The following is a 20176-nucleotide window of genomic DNA, read 5'->3' as shown; positions in this document are numbered from 1 at the left end:
GTAACACATCAATCATGATGATCTATCTTGATCATGTGAGGACTTCTGATTGATGTATTAATACAGATAGAATGCACTGAATGGACCTCAAAGTTGTCATTCCTTCAAACATTATCAAAAGAAATGACGTGAAAGTCCAAGACTAATGATATTGGTTCTAAATCTTAAGAGGGTTGCGGACGGTAGATCATTTTGAAGTCATTGAGAAGAAATCCACTAGAAAAAGAAAAAGAAAAAGGACGAATAGCTTCAATAATTTTTTTTGTTCAGTCCCTCAATTATGTTTAAAAAACAAAGTCGTTATTCCATCAAGCCCCGATGCTTTGGTACACCCAATGCCTTTTACAGCTTTAAGAATTTCCTCATCATCTAGAATCTGACGCAACATGAAATTATCATCATCCAAAAAAATGGGTTCAATGAGCAAACCAACATTAGATGAGAAGAGGATGTGACAAACTAAAAATACTTTGAAAGTGATTAATGACATGTTTTTGTAACACTTTAATAAACTATTATGGATTCTAGGGTTGATTATGGAAGTGTAACTGAATGAACAACGAATAGGATGAACTAAAGAAAGAAATGGAATTGGATTGATTAGACAAATTCGAGGATGCCTTCCCTCCAAGTTCAACAGAACATTTACAAAACAAAAGCCTCCGTTTATTCTAGGAATTGGGCTTCATATACTCGCCCAACAGCCACTAGCCCAAGTGCACAAGCTTGAGCCTCAAGTATATTAAACGCTGCACCTAACAAGGAAAACAACAAGCAGCAACTAATCTTCTAGCTTCTTCTGCACGCCTCTTTTCACGTTGCCTCCAGCTGTGCTCCACTACCCTTATGCGTTAGCTCCTGCTGCCACATTGCAAGCAGTTGTTCATCTTCAAGCTTCAGTTCAGTTGCTGACTAATCTTCTAGTTCCTCTCCTTAGTGAGTTCCAGAATGTGCTATCGTTACATTACCATCCTTTTTTAAAACACCTTGCCCACAAGGTGTGGGTAAGATTGTTTCAAGTTGTAATACTCCTCCCAAGTAGCATCTTCGGCTGAATGTCTTGCCCAATGAACAAGAAATTCGTTGATAGAACGATTGTTCTTCGGACGACAACATCGAGCTAGCATCTCGATCGGCTCTGGCTAAATCGTCCCTCTGGAATCCACTGGAGGAAAGAGCAGAAAAAGTGGAGCCCAACTTGAGTTTGAGCTGACACACATGAAACACTGGATGGGTGTGAGCTGCCTATGGAAGATCTAACTCATAAGCCACTGCACCCACCTTGCGAAGAATGGAGAAAGGGCCATAAAAGCAGGGAGAGAGTTTTAGGGCTTGAAAGGAAGCCATCAAGGTCTGTCAATAGGGTTGTAGACGAAGGTAAACTTGCTGACCCACCTCAAAAGTTATTTCACTACGACGTAAATCAACGTACTTCTTCATTCTTTGTTGGGCTTGTTGCAGATTCTGTTGGAGAAGGGCCAAAATTTGTTCACGATTGCGAAATACCTCATCCACTGCCTCAACCATTCTCAAGCTCGGTACGTATGTTAGCAACCTGGGTGGAGGTAAGCCATAGACGGCCACAAAAGGGGTCATTTTGATAGAGCCATGCCAAGTAGTGTTGTACCAGTATTCTGCCCCAAGAAGCCAGGAAGTCCAGTATTTCGGTCTGTCTTGAGTAAAACACCCCAAGTAATTCTCCAAACATTTATTGACAATTCATGTTTGCCTGTCAGTCTAAGGGTGGTAGCTAGTACTCATTTTGAGAGAGGTACCCTATAGGCGAAAAAATTCCTTCCAAAAGGCACTTGTAAATGTAGGATCTCGATAAAAAAATAATCGACGTAGGCACCCCGTGAAGCTTACAGATGCTAGAGATGAACAATTGGGCTATCTTAGCAGCGGTGTAAGGATAGGACAAAGAAGTGAAATGGTTTTACTTGGAGAGGTGATCCACCACAACTAGAATCACTGAGTAACCCTGAGGCAGAAGTAACCCTTCCACAAAATCCATAGAAATGTCTGCCCAAACTCTTGTAGGAATGGGAAGTGGTTGGAGTAAGCCTGCTGGAGAAGTGTTCTCATGTTTGTTCTGCTGACAAACATCACATTTTCGGATAAACTTATTGATGTCCTTACGCATGCATTTCCAATAAAAATCCCTCTTAGCCCTATTCAAGGTTCTTTCATAACCTGAACAACCAGCCATAAGGTCACTGTGCACAAAGAGCAAAATTTTGGCCTTAAGCTGTGGAGACTTCCTGATAAGGATTTTGTTCTTGTAGAAAAGAAGGCCATCTTTGAGGGAGAATTTTTGAGTATCCAACTCATTGTTGTGCCACTTAGCAAGCACCGATTGTAAGTCTTCATCCTCCTGATACTGAACTTTTAAGTTTGCTACCCAACTGAAAGTAGGCACGGACAACAAGGACAGAGTCACCTTAGAGTCCCAAGCTTCTCTTCTAGAGAGAGCATCTGCAACTCTGTTGTTGTCTCCTCTCTTGTATTCCACAGTAAAATCATACTCCAATAGCTTAGTGATCCATTCTTGTTGGAAGGGGGTTCCAACCTTCTGCTCTAAGAACTTTAAGCTTTGATGGTCTTTCCTGACAATGAATGATCTACCCAAGAGATAGGGTTTTCATTTTTGGATAGCAGTGACTAGGGCAAATAACTCATTGAAGGTAGACATGTTTAGAGCTTTGCCTTTTAAAGCTTTGCTCAAATAAGCAATAGGTCTCTTATCTGCATCAAAACTGCTCCAATGCCTAGGCCACTAGCATCACACTCAATAAGAAAAGGCTGGGAAAAATTTGGCAAGGCCAAACTTGAAGCTTAAGTTACAACAGACTTGAGGGACTAAAAGGCTTCTGTGGCTAACTCACTTCAATAAAAAGAGTTTTTCTTCAACATTGTTGTTAAGGGGGCAGCAATAGAACCATACCTTTTTATAAACTTTCGGTAATACCTAGTCAGCCCTAGAAATCCCCTTAAAGATTTGATGTTCTTAGGAAAAGGCCAATCTACCATAGCTTGAATCGTCCCTGGGTCAGTACTCACACCTTGTGCAGAAACTATGTGTCCCAAATAATCCACTTTAGCATAGCCAAATCGACACTTGGACATTTTAGCAAACATTTGATTTTGCCTCAAAATGTCAAAAGTCATCTGCAAGTGGTATTTGTGTGTCTCCAAATCTTTACTATACACTAGTATGTCATCAAAGAACGCTAGGGTGAACTTCCTTAGATAAGGATTAAAAATGTAATTCATGAGGCTTTGAAAGGTGGAGGGAGCATTAGTCAGCCCAAATGGCATAATTAGAAATTCATAATGGCCCTCATGGGTGCGGAAAGCAGTTATAGGAATATCCTCCTCTTCAACCCGAATTTGATGATATCCGGATCTCAAATCCAATTTTGAGAAAAATTTAGCTCCCCAAAGTTCATCCAAAAGCTCATCTACAATAGGTATAGGGAATTTGTCTTTGATGGTTAACTTGTTGAGGGATCTATAGTCCATGCACATCCTATAAGTGCCATCCGTCTTTCTCACCAATAGAACTGGAGAGAAGAAGGGACTATGGCTATGTCTAATGACTCCAGACTCCAGCAGCTCCTTTACAATTTTTTCGATCTCATCCTTTTGATAAAAAGGATATCAATAAGGCCTCACAGAAACTAGTTGCACTCCCTCTTCTAGAGGAATGGAATGGTCATGAGACCTAACTAGTGGTAGGCATTTAGGTTCTCTGAACACATTTGTATATTGCTTAAGGATTTCTATCAAAGCCCCTTGCAACTCCTTATTCATCTCCACCTTTGCTGGAGTATCTGAATTAGCCAATAATTGTAGAAAGACTCGTTTCTTTTCTTTTTTTGAGAGCTTAAATGATTCCCCTTCTTCTAAGCTCACACTAGACCCTTTGTGAAGACTTTGCAGCACACAACTCTTCCCTTTTTGGCTGAATTCCATTGTTAACTTCACAAACTCCCATAGAATGGGTCCTAAGGTGCGTAGCCATTGGATTCCTAAAACTATGTCACAGTCAACCAATGGTCAGATAAAGAGGTCAGTTCTGAAAACATAACCTTGCATTTTAATTCCCACTTCTCTACATTTGCCAGTACCCTGACTGTAATACTATCCTGAACTATTGGTTGAAAACCAAGAGTAGCTACAATTTTTAGTATCTAAGAAGCTATGGGTACTACCATAGTCTATAAGAATTGTCACTTGTTGATACCTTAGGATTGCTACAATCCTCATTGACTTAGGACTAGGAGTACCTATGATAGCATTAAGAGAGAGATTTCAGAAAATTCTTCCAAGAAAAACTCATCAGGATCCTCTTCTTCCAGTGGTATGTCTCTCATTTTATCTTCATCAGTTTCTCCCACAGCCTCAATGAGAAACGACTTAGGCACACTGTATACATGGCCTCTACTTCATTTAGAATCACACGAATAACAAATTCTTTTTCTCCTTCTTTCCTCCATCTGAGCATGAGAGATTTTCGAGACTGGCACCAAGGCCTGGTTTGGATTGCCACTGCCCTTCCCATTCTGTCCAGCCCTAAATAAAGGCTATGTATTCTGCCTTGGTTGACCCTACGTATTCACTCGGGTACCCGGATTGCTAATTCCTTAGAGAATCCAAACGATATTTCAGCATTCATTCCATGAATAGAATTATAAAATTGGTTAGAATTTCATATATGTCTAACAACTTTTTTAGTACTCAACACACATTCTTCTTGAATTATGGCTAATGAGTAAGCATCAGTCAAGCTTTTAGGGTTAAACATTCTAACCAGTAATCTGATTTCATCCTTAGGCCCTTCCAAAAATATACTTAATTTGTGAGATTTTGGCAGTATACCTTAATGGCCAGATTATCAAATTGAGTCTTTTAATCTTCAAGCAAACCCACTTATTTACGAATAGCTTCAATAATTTTTTTTGTTCAGTCCCTCAATTATGTTTAAAAACAAAGTCGTTATTCCATCAAGCCCCGATGCTTTGGTACACCCAATGCCTTTTACAGCTTTAAGAATTTCCTCATCATCTAGAATCTGACGCAACATGAAATTATCGTCATCCAAAACAATGGGTTCAATGAGCAAACCAACATTAGATGAGAAGAGGATGTGACAAACTAAAAATACTTTGAAAGTGATTAATGACATGTTTTTGTAACACTTTAATAAACTATTATGGATTCTAGGGTTGATTATGGAAGTGTAATGGAATGAACAACGAATAGGATGAACTAAAGAAAGAAATGGAATTGGATTGATTAGACAAATTCGAGGATCCCTTCCCTCCAAGTTCAACAGAACATGCATTATTGGGCCCAAGTGCACAAGCTTGAGCCTCAAGTATATTAAATGCTACATCTAACAAGGAAAACGACAAGCAGCAACTAATCTTCTAGCTTCTTCTACACGCCTCTTTTCACGTTGCCTCAAGCTGTGCTCCACTACCCTTACGTGTTAGCTCCTGCTGCCACGTTGCAAGTAGCTGTTCCTCTTCAAGCTTCAGTTCAGATGCTGACTGATCTTCTAGTTCCTCTCCTTAGTGAGTTCCAGAATGTGCTACCGTTACAGTTTTCCAATGGAATTTCGATTATTGAGGCACATTTTTCAGGAATTTGATTGCGTTGCGGCATCTGAGAATAATGGTGGACAAATGCAAGTATTTTGTATTCATGTCCATGTGACTTTCGCTTCCATTATATTCAACTAAATGCTATAATTGAGGGAAAGTACTGCATCCCAATAAATTAATGAATAAGAAACTTGGGACTCTGCTCTTATTCAAAAAGACGAAAATTTATCAGGTCTTTATTCATGATTACAAACAATAGTGGGTCGTCAGCAGCTTAGATGAGGTGAAGATGTTAGTTTAGTCGCATTCCGAAAGCAATATAAATAGCTCCTCATCAGTTATTGCTCCCATCTCCATTGCTCTTTCCAGCGCACTAAGCCCCCCGCCATCTTTAATTGATGGACGTGCACCTCTGCACAACTTATATGTTAGACATCATAAAAGAATCCATCCAAGGGACATGGAAATAATGGAAGTTATCTATCTAACAATTACAGAAGCAGTCACATTAATCTTTTACATGATGCATTCAGTAAATCATGGGAAGTGGGAACGAGGTTATCACTTCTTTGCTGTCATTACATGTAGGACCAATATTTCTGAAATTTCCCTTCTTGAAGTGATCACAGCATCAGCTTCTTTGAGAATTATCATCTTCATTATATTTTTTTCCTAGTTATTTGAAATGAATTTGGTCATTTGAAACAGAATGGAATCATATCTCCATTAAGGTAGGAAGTAGCATGCTCGGCCAGATTAATTTCTTGATATTCTCTTATTAGCCACAAGGAAAAAACAAATGCCAGCCTTTTCCAAGAAAAATAAACAACTTCCCTAATTTGTATTCACAACAGATATATTACCTTCTAAGTAGAAACTTTGCCAGTGGATTGTTCCCCCTGGAGATACAGTGGTGCAAAGGAGTCCTCCCATGGAAGTCGCACATATTTATATGAGCTCCAAATTGCAGCAACAACTCGAGCATCAATGGGTTACCACCATCGCATGCCAGATGCAATAAGGAACAACCCTGGAGGCAGTTACCTGGCTCTTTGGAGTCCTTGATTCTCTCACAGGCTGCTGGATCATACTGTTTCCTTTCCATTGTGTCCAAGTCTTTTGCATCAACATGATGATATAAATCGACACCAACCACATCATCAAAGGTGGTGTTGATAATATTTCTCTCAGACATCACAATAAGGCGATATACTTCTCGAATGCTATTATTCTCAACGGCGTGCCAGATGTTTGTTGCATGGGAAGGACTCCCAGATGCAGTTACTTCTCTGATGACTAGCAATTTCTCTACATACTGGTTAAGGGTAAGAATATTATGCTTCATTTTAAACATTAAAGCCACTTTCTAATATGCAGTGGAAGAAGGTAAAAACTGATACAGATCTGAATGATAATTGTAAAATAAGAATATTAAAGGTAAAATATGTTTTGAACATTAAAACATCCACAAAGATACAAACAGGTGTCACATAGAAATGACGAGGAAACTTGTGGATGTACAAGTATATTTTTCAAAGCCAAAAGCTCATATTTTGCTTTCACATATTAACATAACCTACCAGACCCACATACTGCATTACAAAGTGAAAGCAGCATGAGATCATATGACAGTTACATTTATGTTACGGTATGTGTCAAAACAATCATCTAGAACGCCAAGATACCTACAGAAACATCCCTGAAGTGTTGGAAAACATGATGAATAAATGCATTACTTTACTGTACAATTGATATTGAGCCAAGAAGAAACTGAATATGGAAGGATAGGTGGTGGATCTCCACTGCACATTAGTTCTTTAAGGATGAGACAACCAGGCAGTAGCTGACCTACAGCCACTAGGAGGTCACAAGGGGTGGGGAGTTAATAACCCGTGAACCAAGTGTTAACTGAAGACTCAAAAAAGCAAATTATGCAGAAACATCAAATCATGCATATTTCAGATCAAGATTAGATATGCTTTGTGGTCTAGTTGACGTGCAATATGCAAGTTTAGTGCCAGGACATCTGCATGCACCAGGGGCAGGGTGGGACCTGACAGCTATGGCTTTGGGATGGTATGTCTTTTTTTGGTTTTTAAAGAGTTCAGTAGAGAGAAAATGGGTTTATTTGTTGCTTAGCCAAGGGTGTAAGATGAGTCCAGCCGCTCCTGAACTCGGCTCAGTTCGGTTAAACTCAACTTGGTCTCGATTCGAATAATAAATGAGCCATTTGTAAACACAATAATATTTTTGAATATTAAACAAGACATACGTATAAATTCGGCTCGACTCGAATAAGTTTGTATAAACTTGTATAACTTCATTTGTACAAATTTTTTTCGTATTATTTTAATTTTGTAATAATAACATCTTAAGTAAAAAGGAATTATCTTCATAATATGATAGATATAACTTGAATTATTGTTGTGAGTTTAATTTTATAGATTTGTGAGTACAATAGTGTGTTTGTGAGTATGTGGTTATATGCATGTGTATGCGCGCGCATAATGTGTATGTGCATAATAAATTTATATACATACATATAAACTTGAGATTATATCATATAAACAATCATTAGTTAATTGAGCAGCTCGTTATAAGATCGAGCTCAACTCGTGTTCGAAATAAAATTAAACGAGCCAAGTTTGAACAGAATATCTAGCTGGGTGATAAGTTCGAGCTCAACTTGTGTTAGAAATAAAATTAAAAAAGTTAAGCTTGAACATTCAATACTCGACCCGACTCGGCTCGAATATAGCTCTGTGCTTAGACAAGGGCAGCCAATGTTTGTTAAGTTAGAATATTGTGAAGTTTCGAATGATGGAAAGAAGAAAGAAACCCTAGGAAGGAGAAGATGCGGAGCAGCTCATGACAAAAAAACCCCTACCCTCTCCAAAGATTTTTAAAGAAAAAAAAGTCGTGATGAAAATAAAAAATACAAAACAGCAAATAGAATGATAATTGCAAGAGTTGAATAATAAATTTAAGAAGAATGTAATAGATCTTTTTATACTTGGTTCTTCTTTGGATGCTAGAAATGCAGTCTGTTAAAAAAATTTATTCTTGAAATTTTATTGAATGGGAAAAAAAGTTCAATCAAAGTTTCAATTGAGACACAATGTGCACGAAGTGCTTCATCATCCAAATTTATAAAACTTGTCCTTGATTTCTAACTTATGTCGAGTTGATAAAACCGAGAAGTCAAATTGTCAAAAGCTTATCATCTAGAATAGATTGATTTGCCTAATCTTGACTCTTCTGATTTGAACAACTATTGAGTAAGCTTTTTCAGTTACAGCATTATTAGGATAAGACTTCGAAACAAAGTGGAGGATGACTTTCTTAAAGACCATCTGGTTGTCTACATTGAGATGAAATTGTTGAAAGATTTAGTATATAAAAGACAATTGATGACTTTTAGTTGCTAAAGGAGCGTCAAGTGAGTTGCCTAAAGTAAAGGAACTTTTTACTTTAACGTGAAGGAACATTTGTTAATATGGATTGAGAATGAAATTGCTGAAAGATTTAGTATGGATATGAAATTATGATGAAAGAAATAGCATAATTAATGCTCTCTCTCTCAACATATGAACTTAAAAAATTAACCAATATGTAGTTTTATATGTACTTTTGAGTTATGTTACAATTCTTTGGACATGTATAGTAAGTACTACATAAAGCATGTTTTTGACAAATGTAGTGTCTAGTAGTGTCCTTCATTTAGTTATATGCAAAGCTGGGCATGTGAGATATCTTTGCCTCAGCTTGAGGGGGAGTGTTGAAGATGGAAACTTCTGATATGGTATGATTTTATTATAATTTTATCTCTATTAATGTCTATCCATAATAGTTGGTTTCTCTCTTCTATTTAAACCATGTAAATGTATGAAGCTTAGACATGGAATAAAACGTCTTCTTCTCCTTACAATTATTCCTCTTCTTCACTTCTTCTTTCAACCATATTCTCTACAAATTTGCTCTTCTTTCTCCAAATTTTCCTTCTCTCTCAACTTTTATGTCAACTGTCCAAAATCAAAGCATAGAACATGTATGACTTCCCTACACTACCCATTTTTTTCGTGGAATAGTGTAAAATTAGAAAGAAAGAGAAATTATTGCAGACGGTATGTAACCATGGAGGTAGTATTACTTAGAAAAACCTTGCAGAAAAATTATTGCAAGTTTTAAGATATTAAAAGAAAATGAACAATGATGCCAAGTAAAATATGGATTCCAATAAATATACAACACAAGGCAAGAATTAACTGACTACCTTATGTAAAAAGAAAAAAAACAAAAAAAAAAAAGGGGGTAGAAGGAAAAAGAAATAACTGATCACCTTCGCTTGAATGTATTTCTCCTTATGGTAAAAGTCATCCATGGGGCACGGCTTTGTAACTGATGTGATAATAGCACTTGATTCATTTGTCCTACATAATATTATTACATTGGAATCACAAAGCAATGATTTAAAAAAAAAAAAAAAATATGACGACTTCTAGAATACCATAAAACACGTGAGCAATAACCAATCTACTAGTTTGGAAGTGATTGAAGGAAGCCGAATTGACATATAGATGACACTTTCCCTCATTCCTGGCTTAATTATTATTTTTTTATCTTATTTTATTCTTTAATAAATAAAATGACATCATTAAAAAAGTGCAGAGGACGTAACCCTAGTACACAAGAAGTATACAAGAGATCCCCTATATTGAGGAAAAAGATGAGCACTAATTTAAAATCTCTGCAGAAGTAATGAAACTCGGGCTAGGATGAACCAATATCCATAACTTTAAAGTGTTAACAAATTTCTTCGCAACTCCAATAACGATGTTTCGACATCTTCAAAATGCCCTCCATTCTCTCACGCCAAAGACCCCACATTAAGCACAAAGGGACCATGAATTAATTTGCCATTGACTGAAATACATAATATAGATTACTATGTACTAATTGAACCAAAGACTTCATGAAACCCTACTTGTGAAAAACATCAGTTCTAACAAACTAGATGGTAAAATTTTGTGTAAGACGACGTGGTAGAAAACAACATTAAACGATCTTAAATTACTAAATCCTTACCAATTGTTGAAAGTGCCATGTTTCATGAATGCATTTGTATGTCTCATCAATAGTAGTTTCAAAAGTTGCTTGATTAATTATTTTTAAACAACAAATCAAATAGAAGAAATTTCTATGAGTTAGGAACTTATTTTTATATTTAAAGGTTAAGGAGCCAAAAATTGTCTTCCTTGAAAAAGGTGACAAAAAGCCCTATGTCAGAAGATAGCCAAAGCTTGCTGGGAAAAAAAGAAAAGAAAAGAGGGGAATCTAAGTATTATGCTCTTTTTATTTTACAATTTTAGATCAAATGTATGAAAAGGTCCACCTATAGTTTCAAAGGATAATTCTTTATGTTGCATTTATTGAGAAAGATTATCTTTTGCAGGCCAAGAGGTTAATCAAGATTTAGATCAACTTAATGATTTTACGTTAATGGAAGATTAATTTGTTGCTAATATTTCTGTTATTTTCTAATTGCACCAATTTCGAGATTTATTTTGTGAGGTTAGTGAGGACTGCCCATTAAAGCAAGAATCCTATCGTTCTAAAGGTCGGATCAGGATGCCCTTGCTAAAATCTTCCCATCTATTTTTAAATTAAATGGGTTTAGATTTTGTCACAATAGCATTCACCATAAAAATATATACAAAAATGAAGGAAAAATAAACATTTTCTAAAGGTGGTAAATGCTGATGAGGAAAAAACCATGATCCATTTAGTTTTAAAATAATGGTTACAATTTTAAGAACTCCACGGTGGAGTTATCCTAAGAAATCAAGAGATTCTTTTTTTTTTTTAATAAATAAGAAAACTTTATATATAAGCGTAAGGCGCCTCTAAGTACACCAGGAGTATACACAGGAACAGCCAAAGCTAACCCATAAAAAGAAAAATCCAACCAAACCCATAAAGACCAACCCTAAAACCCGCATGTAGCACCCACAACACCCAGAACCACAAGAAAGCCAAAGCCCAAAAAAGCCCCCTAACATTCACCCAAATCTGCCCAAAAGCACCAAACCTAACAGAAATACAAACCCAAAAATTAAAAAAAGCCCGAATTACATTCGAAAAGCAAACCCCAAATACAAAAGAAAAAGAAAAAACTACAGTCGGTGGCGCGTGACGCCATGCGCCCCGGCGCCGGCGCATGGCACTACTGTTCTGGCGTGGCGCTAAACCAACCGGAAAAACTGGCGGAAGTCGCGAAATCTGCTGGAAAAGCCGTCTGAGGGGCGCGTGCGGAGCGAAGAGGTCCCCAACACCGTAGATCTAACTCCCAAACTTAAAAAAAAAACCCTCGGCCACGCACGCCGGTACGGCACGTGGCGTCCACCCGCAGCAAGAATCAAGAGATTCTTGCTCTTTAGAGATCATGTCTTTTTTTTTTTTATAAGTAATTTCAAATTCAATAAAAAGCGCAGAGGGGCGCAACCCTAATATACGGGAAGTATACAAGAGTGCCCCTAAATGGGAGGAACAGCTCATAAATTTAGAAAGTCTACAAAAGTAGAAAAACCTAGATGGCAAAGACGGGACGCTATCCAAAAATATAGCGTGTTAAGCACACGCTTCCTTAACACTACCATTACAGTCTCGACATTTTCAAAAAGCCTCGCATTCCGCTCCCGCCAAATGCTCCACAAAACACAATGAGGAACTAACCGCCAAACTCTTTAGAGATCATGTCATCAGGACAATATTTGAAATTTCACACAATTTCCTATATATAATTTAATTTTGTAGGTTATTTTTCTAAATTATGTTCGTCTAGGTTATTCTAGAATTTTTGTAATTCTATTTTTAGTGTTATTTCTTCATTGTGTTCGTCTAGATTATTCTAGAATTTCGAATAGTTTTACAAAGAGTAATGCTAGACCTACAATTTTTTTTTAATAAGAGTAATATCATTAAAAAATGCAAATCGCAATCAAGTTCACAGGGAGTATACAAGATAGGCGGCTAAGAAGAAGAAGAAAACAATACAAAGAAATCATTTAAACTAAGCACTAAAGAGGCGAGAAACGCAGCCATCCAAGAGTACAAAGAATAAAAGAAAAATGAAATGAGCTTCTCAATGGTTCTTTCTTTGTCCTCGAACTGTCTATCGTTAAGTTCCCTCCACAAGCACCACAAAAGGCAACAAGGAACCATCTTCCACACAACCGCACTTCGAGAGCGACCAACCGTCTACTAGCAAGCGAATAAATCTACCACCCGAAGAGGCATAACCCAAGACAAACTGAAGCGACTAAAGATGGCATTCCATAAAGCGCGTGTGACCTCATAATGGAGAAGAAGGTGATCCACAGACTCTCCTTTCATTTTGCACATTCTATCAATCACAATGACACACCTCTTTCTGAGATTGTCTAAGGAAAGGATCTTCCTTAGCGCTGCCGCCAGCGAAGAAAGCCACTTTCAAAGAAACCTTGCTCCGCCAAATGCTTTTCCAAGGGAAGTGAAGTGCCTCTTTGCAAGAAAGTGCCTTATAGAATGATCTAACATCAAATTTCCCTTTGTGAGAAGGAGACCACCAAAGCTGATCTTCCCCTTCATTATCCACTCTGGTGGAGTACAATAAGGTGAAGAAGGAAACCAAGACGTCCACCTCCCAGTCGTGGGCAACTCGAAAAAAGCTAACCTCCCACTGATAGGACTTGTTCTCCAACACCAAATGAGCTGCAACAACCAAAAGCCCTCAAACCCGAACCCTCAATTTGAAACCCACAAAGAGCACTCAACGCTACAAGAGCAAAACCCAAACAAACCCACAATAACCAAAGCCCTTAAACCCAAAACCCACAAGGAACACTCAACGCACCAGCAACCAAGCCTTTCCTTTCCTTCGCCTAGAGGGCACGCTTGCATCGCCATAGTCAATGGAGCTTTTTAGATTCAACACATCTCTCTTCCCTTTGATCTTCAGACGCACACCCTTCTTAACCTGATGGAAATCCTCTTCAATGGCAACCTCTTCATCTCCAACCCCATACGACACCCAATCCAAGGACATGTCAGGATGACAGACACCCAAGGGAGAATCTCCCCAGCCCGGCCAAAACTAATCAACCACTTCTGAGATTGAGTCAAGCCATCCGACCCGAAATTCGCCCTCTTATCAGCAATAGGAGCAACAAAACCACTCCAAGGGGAAGGAGCACTTGGGATAAGGAAACCTCGCCGAAGAAAGCTAGACAGAGGAGACTTATCGACCACTCCCCCACCTAGCTTCGGCAATCCGCCCTCGTCAGAAAGCCACTTAGATTCCAAATCTGAGCACCCAGAGGCAAAGGAAGGGGACCCAGAAAGCGCTAAACCAGGACCAAAGATCGCCGGAGCAGGATGCATCAGAAGAGAGGCAGAGGAAGGAGACCTAGGGGCTGAGGAAAGGGACCCAGAAAGCGCCAAATCAAGACCAGAGATCGCCAGAGCAGAAGACATCAGATGCACACCTTCTACCGCCCGTTTTTCAGGTCCCTCGGAGACAGAGAGATCAAAGGCCAACGACGTTAAGCCAATGCCTTCATGAAGTTCAGCACCTTTAGACCTCTCAAAACTGGTCGGAGTAGATAACCCGCCACCAATGTGAACAGTCGTCGTCAACTCCGGCCGTTGAAGATCGAAAGTAGACCCAAAACCCAAAGAACACTCAAAACCCGCTTCAAGGTCCAACGAGAGCCCTTGACCCGTAACCTCAACCCGCTTCTTGGATTTGGGCTTCGTCAAAACCCGGCCTAGACGTAACCCTTTAAAACATAAATTTGGTTTAAGACCCGGGCCAAAAACACACAAATGACTCATCAACGACCCAAATACCTAACACAACAGCTTCACTAGAATGTTCCACGTCCGCAAATTCAAACGAGTCACAGTCTTCCTCGTTGAACTTGGTTTGGCTTGGGTAGAGAGGAGACGTGTTGAATGTCCCTTGCCCTGCAGATTCAACGGCAGGTCTTTACCCAGCGGTTTCTTCTCCAACATAGAGCAATCTACCGAAATCCTTCTCACCTCCTCCGGGGGTGCAAGTCTCACAGCTGGGAGAAAATCATCACTCTTCTCAACCACTGGACATCGAAACTTGGCAAGGCCCTCTGACCTCACCACCTCCGCGTACGACGGAAGAGCGCCACCCACAAATGGGCCAAGCCCCACCCGAGCTTGGGGAGGAAACCTTCAAACCCAAAACCTCCTTCCTATCCTTCATCACCACCGAAGATGACACACCAACAGGAGAAGACCCAAACGAAGGCCCCTCCTCCTTCCCACCCTTCTTCTCCACCGAAAGCAAAGACCCACTCCCACATCCCACCGTAGCAATAAGGAAATCTTTTGCCTTACTAAGCTCACCGGCAAATTTGTGCCAGCCCCACCCACCACGACCCTCAAGGATCAAAAGAATCCCTTTGTCCACCCATCCCATAAGTTGCCATCTCTAAAAACCGGCCATCTTTGTTCCCACCTCTACGCACGATCAGAACCTTTGACCCTTCCTTGAAGATTTGAAAAACTCTTTATCTCTAGGGAAACCCAAGAGAATCTTAATCGTCGCTGCTAGCCAAACGATGCACTGGCTGCTCAGGAGGACCTCACCGAAAAAGCCTTTCCTCTTTTCTTCCACCCGCAGTACCGACGCCCCATCCAAGACCGAGAGCACATAAGATTTCAACTTCACTAAGAACCTCCTTTCCATCTCAAGGCTTACCCAAACTCAGACGGCCAACCCAAAAGAAACTCAGAACACGCAGTCACAAGACCCACCAGCCAAAGCCCCTCCACGAACTACCTAGGGCGAACCAAAAGCACACCTTTGTTGCCCAAGCTCTAAACCCGCACAGCAACGGATCTAGATGAAACGTAGCAGACCCCTAGCTTGACACACTTTCACATGCCACTGCTAGGGCAGCGAGAGGAAGAGGAAAATGAGATTTGAGAGGAGAGAGAAGGATGAAAGTCCATAAAACCAAGAATAGTCGGTTCACAAAGATGGAGGATAGTCTAATTGTCAAGGTAGTGTCAGCGCTCGTTGCACCAACAATGTTGCCTTCTGTTGTCGTGGTGCCGATGACAAGTGCTCCAACAATCAATACTTTGAACTCGATGTCAATATCCCAAACCGCACCGAAGGTTGCCCTAGTCCCGAAGTTAAGTGCTGATGTGGGTTTTCTCCGAAGGGGTTTTCTCAAGCAGAGTTCTTCTGCGAGTCGGGGCTATCCTCCTCTAGTAGCTCTCGGTGTTATCAGTCCAACATGTTCTCATTCCAAGAAGTATGGATTTGGCCCGTCTTCGAAGATGGCAGTTAGTGATGCAGAGGATGGAGTTTTTTGGGATGAGGGGAACAGAGAGTTTCCATACCCTTTGGGTGATTTTCCCCCTGCCACGCTTTTAGATTGCGCTTTGTTTTGGGATGAGGGGATAGAGAATACCCCTAGGAAGGTTAAGGGTAGTAGGGAGATTATGAATTTGAATTGTTCCATTAATTATGATACGAAGAGAGCATCATCTAGGCATGGGAAAGACAAGGCTCACGCTTGTTAGCGTTTGAGGGTTTTGGGCTTTGTTGTCTTGTGGTGTTTGGGGTTGTGAGCTTTTTTTGGTGGGTTGAGTTGTGGGTGTTTTTGCATTTTTTGGGTTTTGGGCTTGTGGAAGCTCCCTATGTATACGACATGTGTAATTAGGAGTGAATTACGCTTTCTATAAAGTTTTACATTACTTATAAAAAAATAATAAATAAATAAAAAAAAACAAGAAAAAAAAAATGCATCGAGGAAAAACATAATTAAAAAAGTCTTTATAAGAATGCACTTTCCAATCGTATCAAAGAACCAAATCGTTTTTTTTTTTTTTCTTCCTTTGCCTTTTCTTTTTATTTTCAATAAACATATCATATCAAGTTTGTGTCAAAAAAGTGGGTGGAGTGGGGAAGAAAGAGGTAGGCGATATAGAAGACTTATGGAGCAAAACTGAATACAACTAAGGTTATATGGTGTCTACACTTAACTGGACCGAGGAAATTGCAGCTTCTTTTACCCTATGAGAGACAACATGCATTTGAAGGTAAAACGTATTCCTTTACAAGAAGATGGTAATCGTTTGAGTCTAAGCTAGCAATGCATGGATGGAAGCGGTTACCCTAGTGGTAATTGTAGTGGCAGTTGGATCATCTCGAAGATTGCATTTGAACTTACAGGGAAAAATTAGTAGTTCGTGAATTGAAGGCAAAAAACATTGTCCAATCCATTTTGAAAGGTCTAGCGATGGAGAGAAATCTTTACTTATTTAAAATTCAAACTTCTTCATCAAAACCAGGAAACAAAAGAAAATCAGTGTGAAAAATCACGAGCTATTGAGAGAAGGAAAACATTTGAATTTCCACATTCTTCATTGATTGGGTCTCAACTATACACAGTTTATGCATCTTGACTGAAAGTGTTACCCCATAACATGTTGCATATCCTCTACTCATTCATTACGCTAAATATTCCACATTCCAACAATTACAACAAAACTCAAAGAAAATCATGCTAAAATGTTAACAGCTACTAACTTATACAGCACAAGGAAATCTTACCTTTCGTTCTCAAGTAGAAGCAATCCCTCCCACACAGAGTTACAAAAAGAATTACCCAAGTTCTGGAATAAGTCCAAGACAGTAGGTTCCCAAACCTTGACATCTAACATAAGAGATCTCACCTGCAGTTGGTAGAGCAATGTATCCCTTTAATTATGGGCTGTCAAGAAGGAATTGAAATCATGCAAACATTATGGATATCGGGTGATTATTCTCTGTGCTTTAATGCATAAGTGCTCGCTGTAGAGAAACTGAAGCTTTTATAGTCAACCGAAATTTTGTAGACAAACTATGTCTAAATCATTAATCCCAAACTATGTAGTCTTCACATGAAATTTCATAAGGCTTCTAGCAATCATATAAGCAGGTGTTAGAGTGAAGATATAAATGTTTGTGGAATAATATGTAATTTCCTAAGAGTATAAGGAGTGGTACGTAAATCTCCTTCTAGAAGAAGGCTAAGTGACCTCCCATAGCTGTAATATTACAAAATATTCTTGTATTTTGGCTTTTCTATTTAATGAATGAACAAGGAGGCAGGAGCTATGTTGAATTTTAAGCTCCATGCCATTTTCATAGTTTTTCCCATTTCAATTTCTTCAGTTTCATTTCCTTACAGAGTATCAGAGCATTCCACTAGAATAATCGTTTAGAGCAAATAATCCTTTTTTTTCTTTTTCTTTTCTTTTTTCACTTCTCTTCTCTGTTTATTTTCTGTTTCTTTTTCTTTTCTTTTTGCAACAAGTTTGAAGGATCATCTTTGCTCTTCCACACCTTGAGGTTGGAGGTACTAGCGTTGTCATGACCACAACCAAATTGGTTAAATGACGGCACCATTGCCATTGTTTCCTTCACCAAGGCTGTGGAAATGAAGCCCCTCATAATCTAAATGGTTCAAGGTAGTCGCACGGTGTTGATACCGGTGCAATTTGTTCGACTTGGAGGTAGTTGCAGTATTGCCAATGATCTCTGTGTATGTTGACTATGGAAGTCAACTTTGCCTTTTGTGTGTAGTGTGGGTGGTGCTCCGATGCGGTGCATGGGTCCTACAGGGTGGCGGTGTGAAAAAAATTAGGAGGGGGGGGGGGATTGCTCTAGATTTGTGAGATTGAAGGTGGGAGACTGGTCTAAGAGATGGTTTCAGCATGATGTGTGGGTTGCAGATAGGACTTTGAAGAAGCCTTCCCTGTGTTGTTTAGTATTGCTCGCTTTAAGGAGGCCTCAATTGCAGACCATTTGCAATTTCCGAATGACATTTGCAGTGAAACGTTACCTTCATCAAAGTCATGCATGATTGGGAGATGAAGTTGGTCATCTCATTCTTCGACCTCTTGTACTCTATTGGGCCAAGGCAAGGAGGCGAGGTTTGGATTTGTTGGTCCCCCTCTAAAAGGAAGATATTGGAGGTTAGATCTTTTTATCATGCGCTTAGTCCCCTTGCTAGCTATTCCTTCCCTTGGAAGAGCACTTGGAAAAGCATGGCGCATTTTAGCGTGTTTGGACAATGTTAAGGAGGATCTTCACCTTGGATAATTTAATAAAAAGACTAGTAATGGACTGGTGTTGCATGTGTAAAAGGAGCAATGAATCCATTGATCATCTTCTGCTCCATCAGGAAGTAGCGAGAGACTTGTTGGGCTTTGGTTTTCTGTATTTTCAGGATAGAATAGGTCATGCCACAATGGGTGGAGTTATTGGCGAGTTGGAGATGCCAATATGATAGTCCCCACATGTTAGAAGCTCGGAGGATGGCACCCCTTTGTGTGATGTGGTGCATCTAGAGAGAACACAACTCCCAATACATTGAAGAGTATGTGAGAACAGTGATAGAATTAAAAGAGTGCATATTCAAAACCCTTTATGGGTGAATGACTACCATAAGTAGTTCTCGCTTTTCTAGTTTTCTGGAACTTTTGGAGTTATATTCTTTCTCCTCCCTCTAAGTGGGTCTCTATCTTGCATACTCCCTATGTAATTGGGTTGCACCCTTTTGCGCTTTCTAATAAAATTGAATTACTCATAATATATATATATATATATATATATATATATATATATATATATATATAGACGTGTGTGTGCGCGCACGCGCGTGTGTAATTTCCCAACAATATAAAGAGTGGTATGTAAACCTTTTAGAGGAAGGCCAAGTGTCCTAGTGAGGCGTCCTCCTATAGCTGTCACAGTACAAAAAATTCTTGTATTTTGGCTTTTCTATTTAATGAATGAATGAGGAAGGAGCTATGTTCAATCATAAGCTCCATTCCACTTTCATAGTTTTTTCCATTTCAATTTATTCAGTTTCTTTCCTTACAACAGGCAATTAGGCTCTTGGCAGGAGACTCTTGGGGAAGTCTTCAACATTTTGAAGGAAGAATATGACTTCAGTTGGCCACTAAATGAGTTTTTAGTAGCCATATCAAGCATCCTATTTCAATTTTATATGTACTTTCTTGCAACATTCAGATGCCACTAAATTTCTGGTAAAAAGCAAGCATAATTGTTGAAGATGGAAACTACCGACATACTATGATTCTTCTTTATTTATTCTGATTGTAATACTGTCTTTATTTCTTTCCATATTAGTCTATAGGTTTCTTCTATTTGAAACTATTACAAGCAAGTAATAAGAATTTCCTTCTCTATTTATTTTCTACTTGGTATTAGAGCCGAATTAGGGTTCCTTTGTTTTGGGTTCTTCGTTTTTTTTTCTCTACCCGCCGTCGTGCGACTACTTCTTTGTGATTGTGCAACTAGATGTGGCTCACTGTCATCTAGGTCGCATGATCCACAAAAGGTAGCACTAGTGTTCTCTGGGCCGTTCCTCCTAGGAACGGTGGCAATTTGGTGAACACTCAATCCATCACGAACACTAATCATTGTGTTTGATGGATCAATTTTTGATAAGTAATAAAGGTTTTATTAAAAA

At 39.2% G+C, this 20176-nt stretch overlaps 1 protein-coding gene across 4 annotated transcripts in view; it reads right to left on the bottom strand.

The window, feature by feature from the left end:
* Nucleotides 1–5267: 5267 nt before the first annotated feature.
* The window catches only part of LOC133878171 (ADP-ribosylation factor GTPase-activating protein AGD4-like), a 69139-nt gene continuing 54230 nt past the window's right edge, over nucleotides 5268–20176 (bottom strand). For all 4 annotated transcript variants that reach the window (XM_062316685.1, XM_062316691.1, XM_062316698.1 and 1 more), the window contains 4 exons: nucleotides 17248–17369; nucleotides 9949–10039; nucleotides 6473–6924; nucleotides 5268–6021 (listed from right to left, as the gene is read on the bottom strand). In XM_062316685.1, coding sequence (XP_062172669.1) covers nucleotides 5907–6021; nucleotides 6473–6924; nucleotides 9949–10039; nucleotides 17248–17369 — 780 coding nt within the window. In that variant the 3' untranslated portion in view covers nucleotides 5268–5906. The remainder of the gene's footprint in view (nucleotides 6022–6472; nucleotides 6925–9948; nucleotides 10040–17247; nucleotides 17370–20176) is intronic.

The sequence above is a fragment of the Alnus glutinosa genome, chromosome 1, assembly GCF_958979055.1.
Source record: "Alnus glutinosa chromosome 1, dhAlnGlut1.1, whole genome shotgun sequence".
NCBI lineage: Eukaryota > Viridiplantae > Streptophyta > Magnoliopsida > Fagales > Betulaceae > Alnus > Alnus glutinosa.
This window is presented reverse-complemented; position numbering and strand designations above follow the sequence as displayed.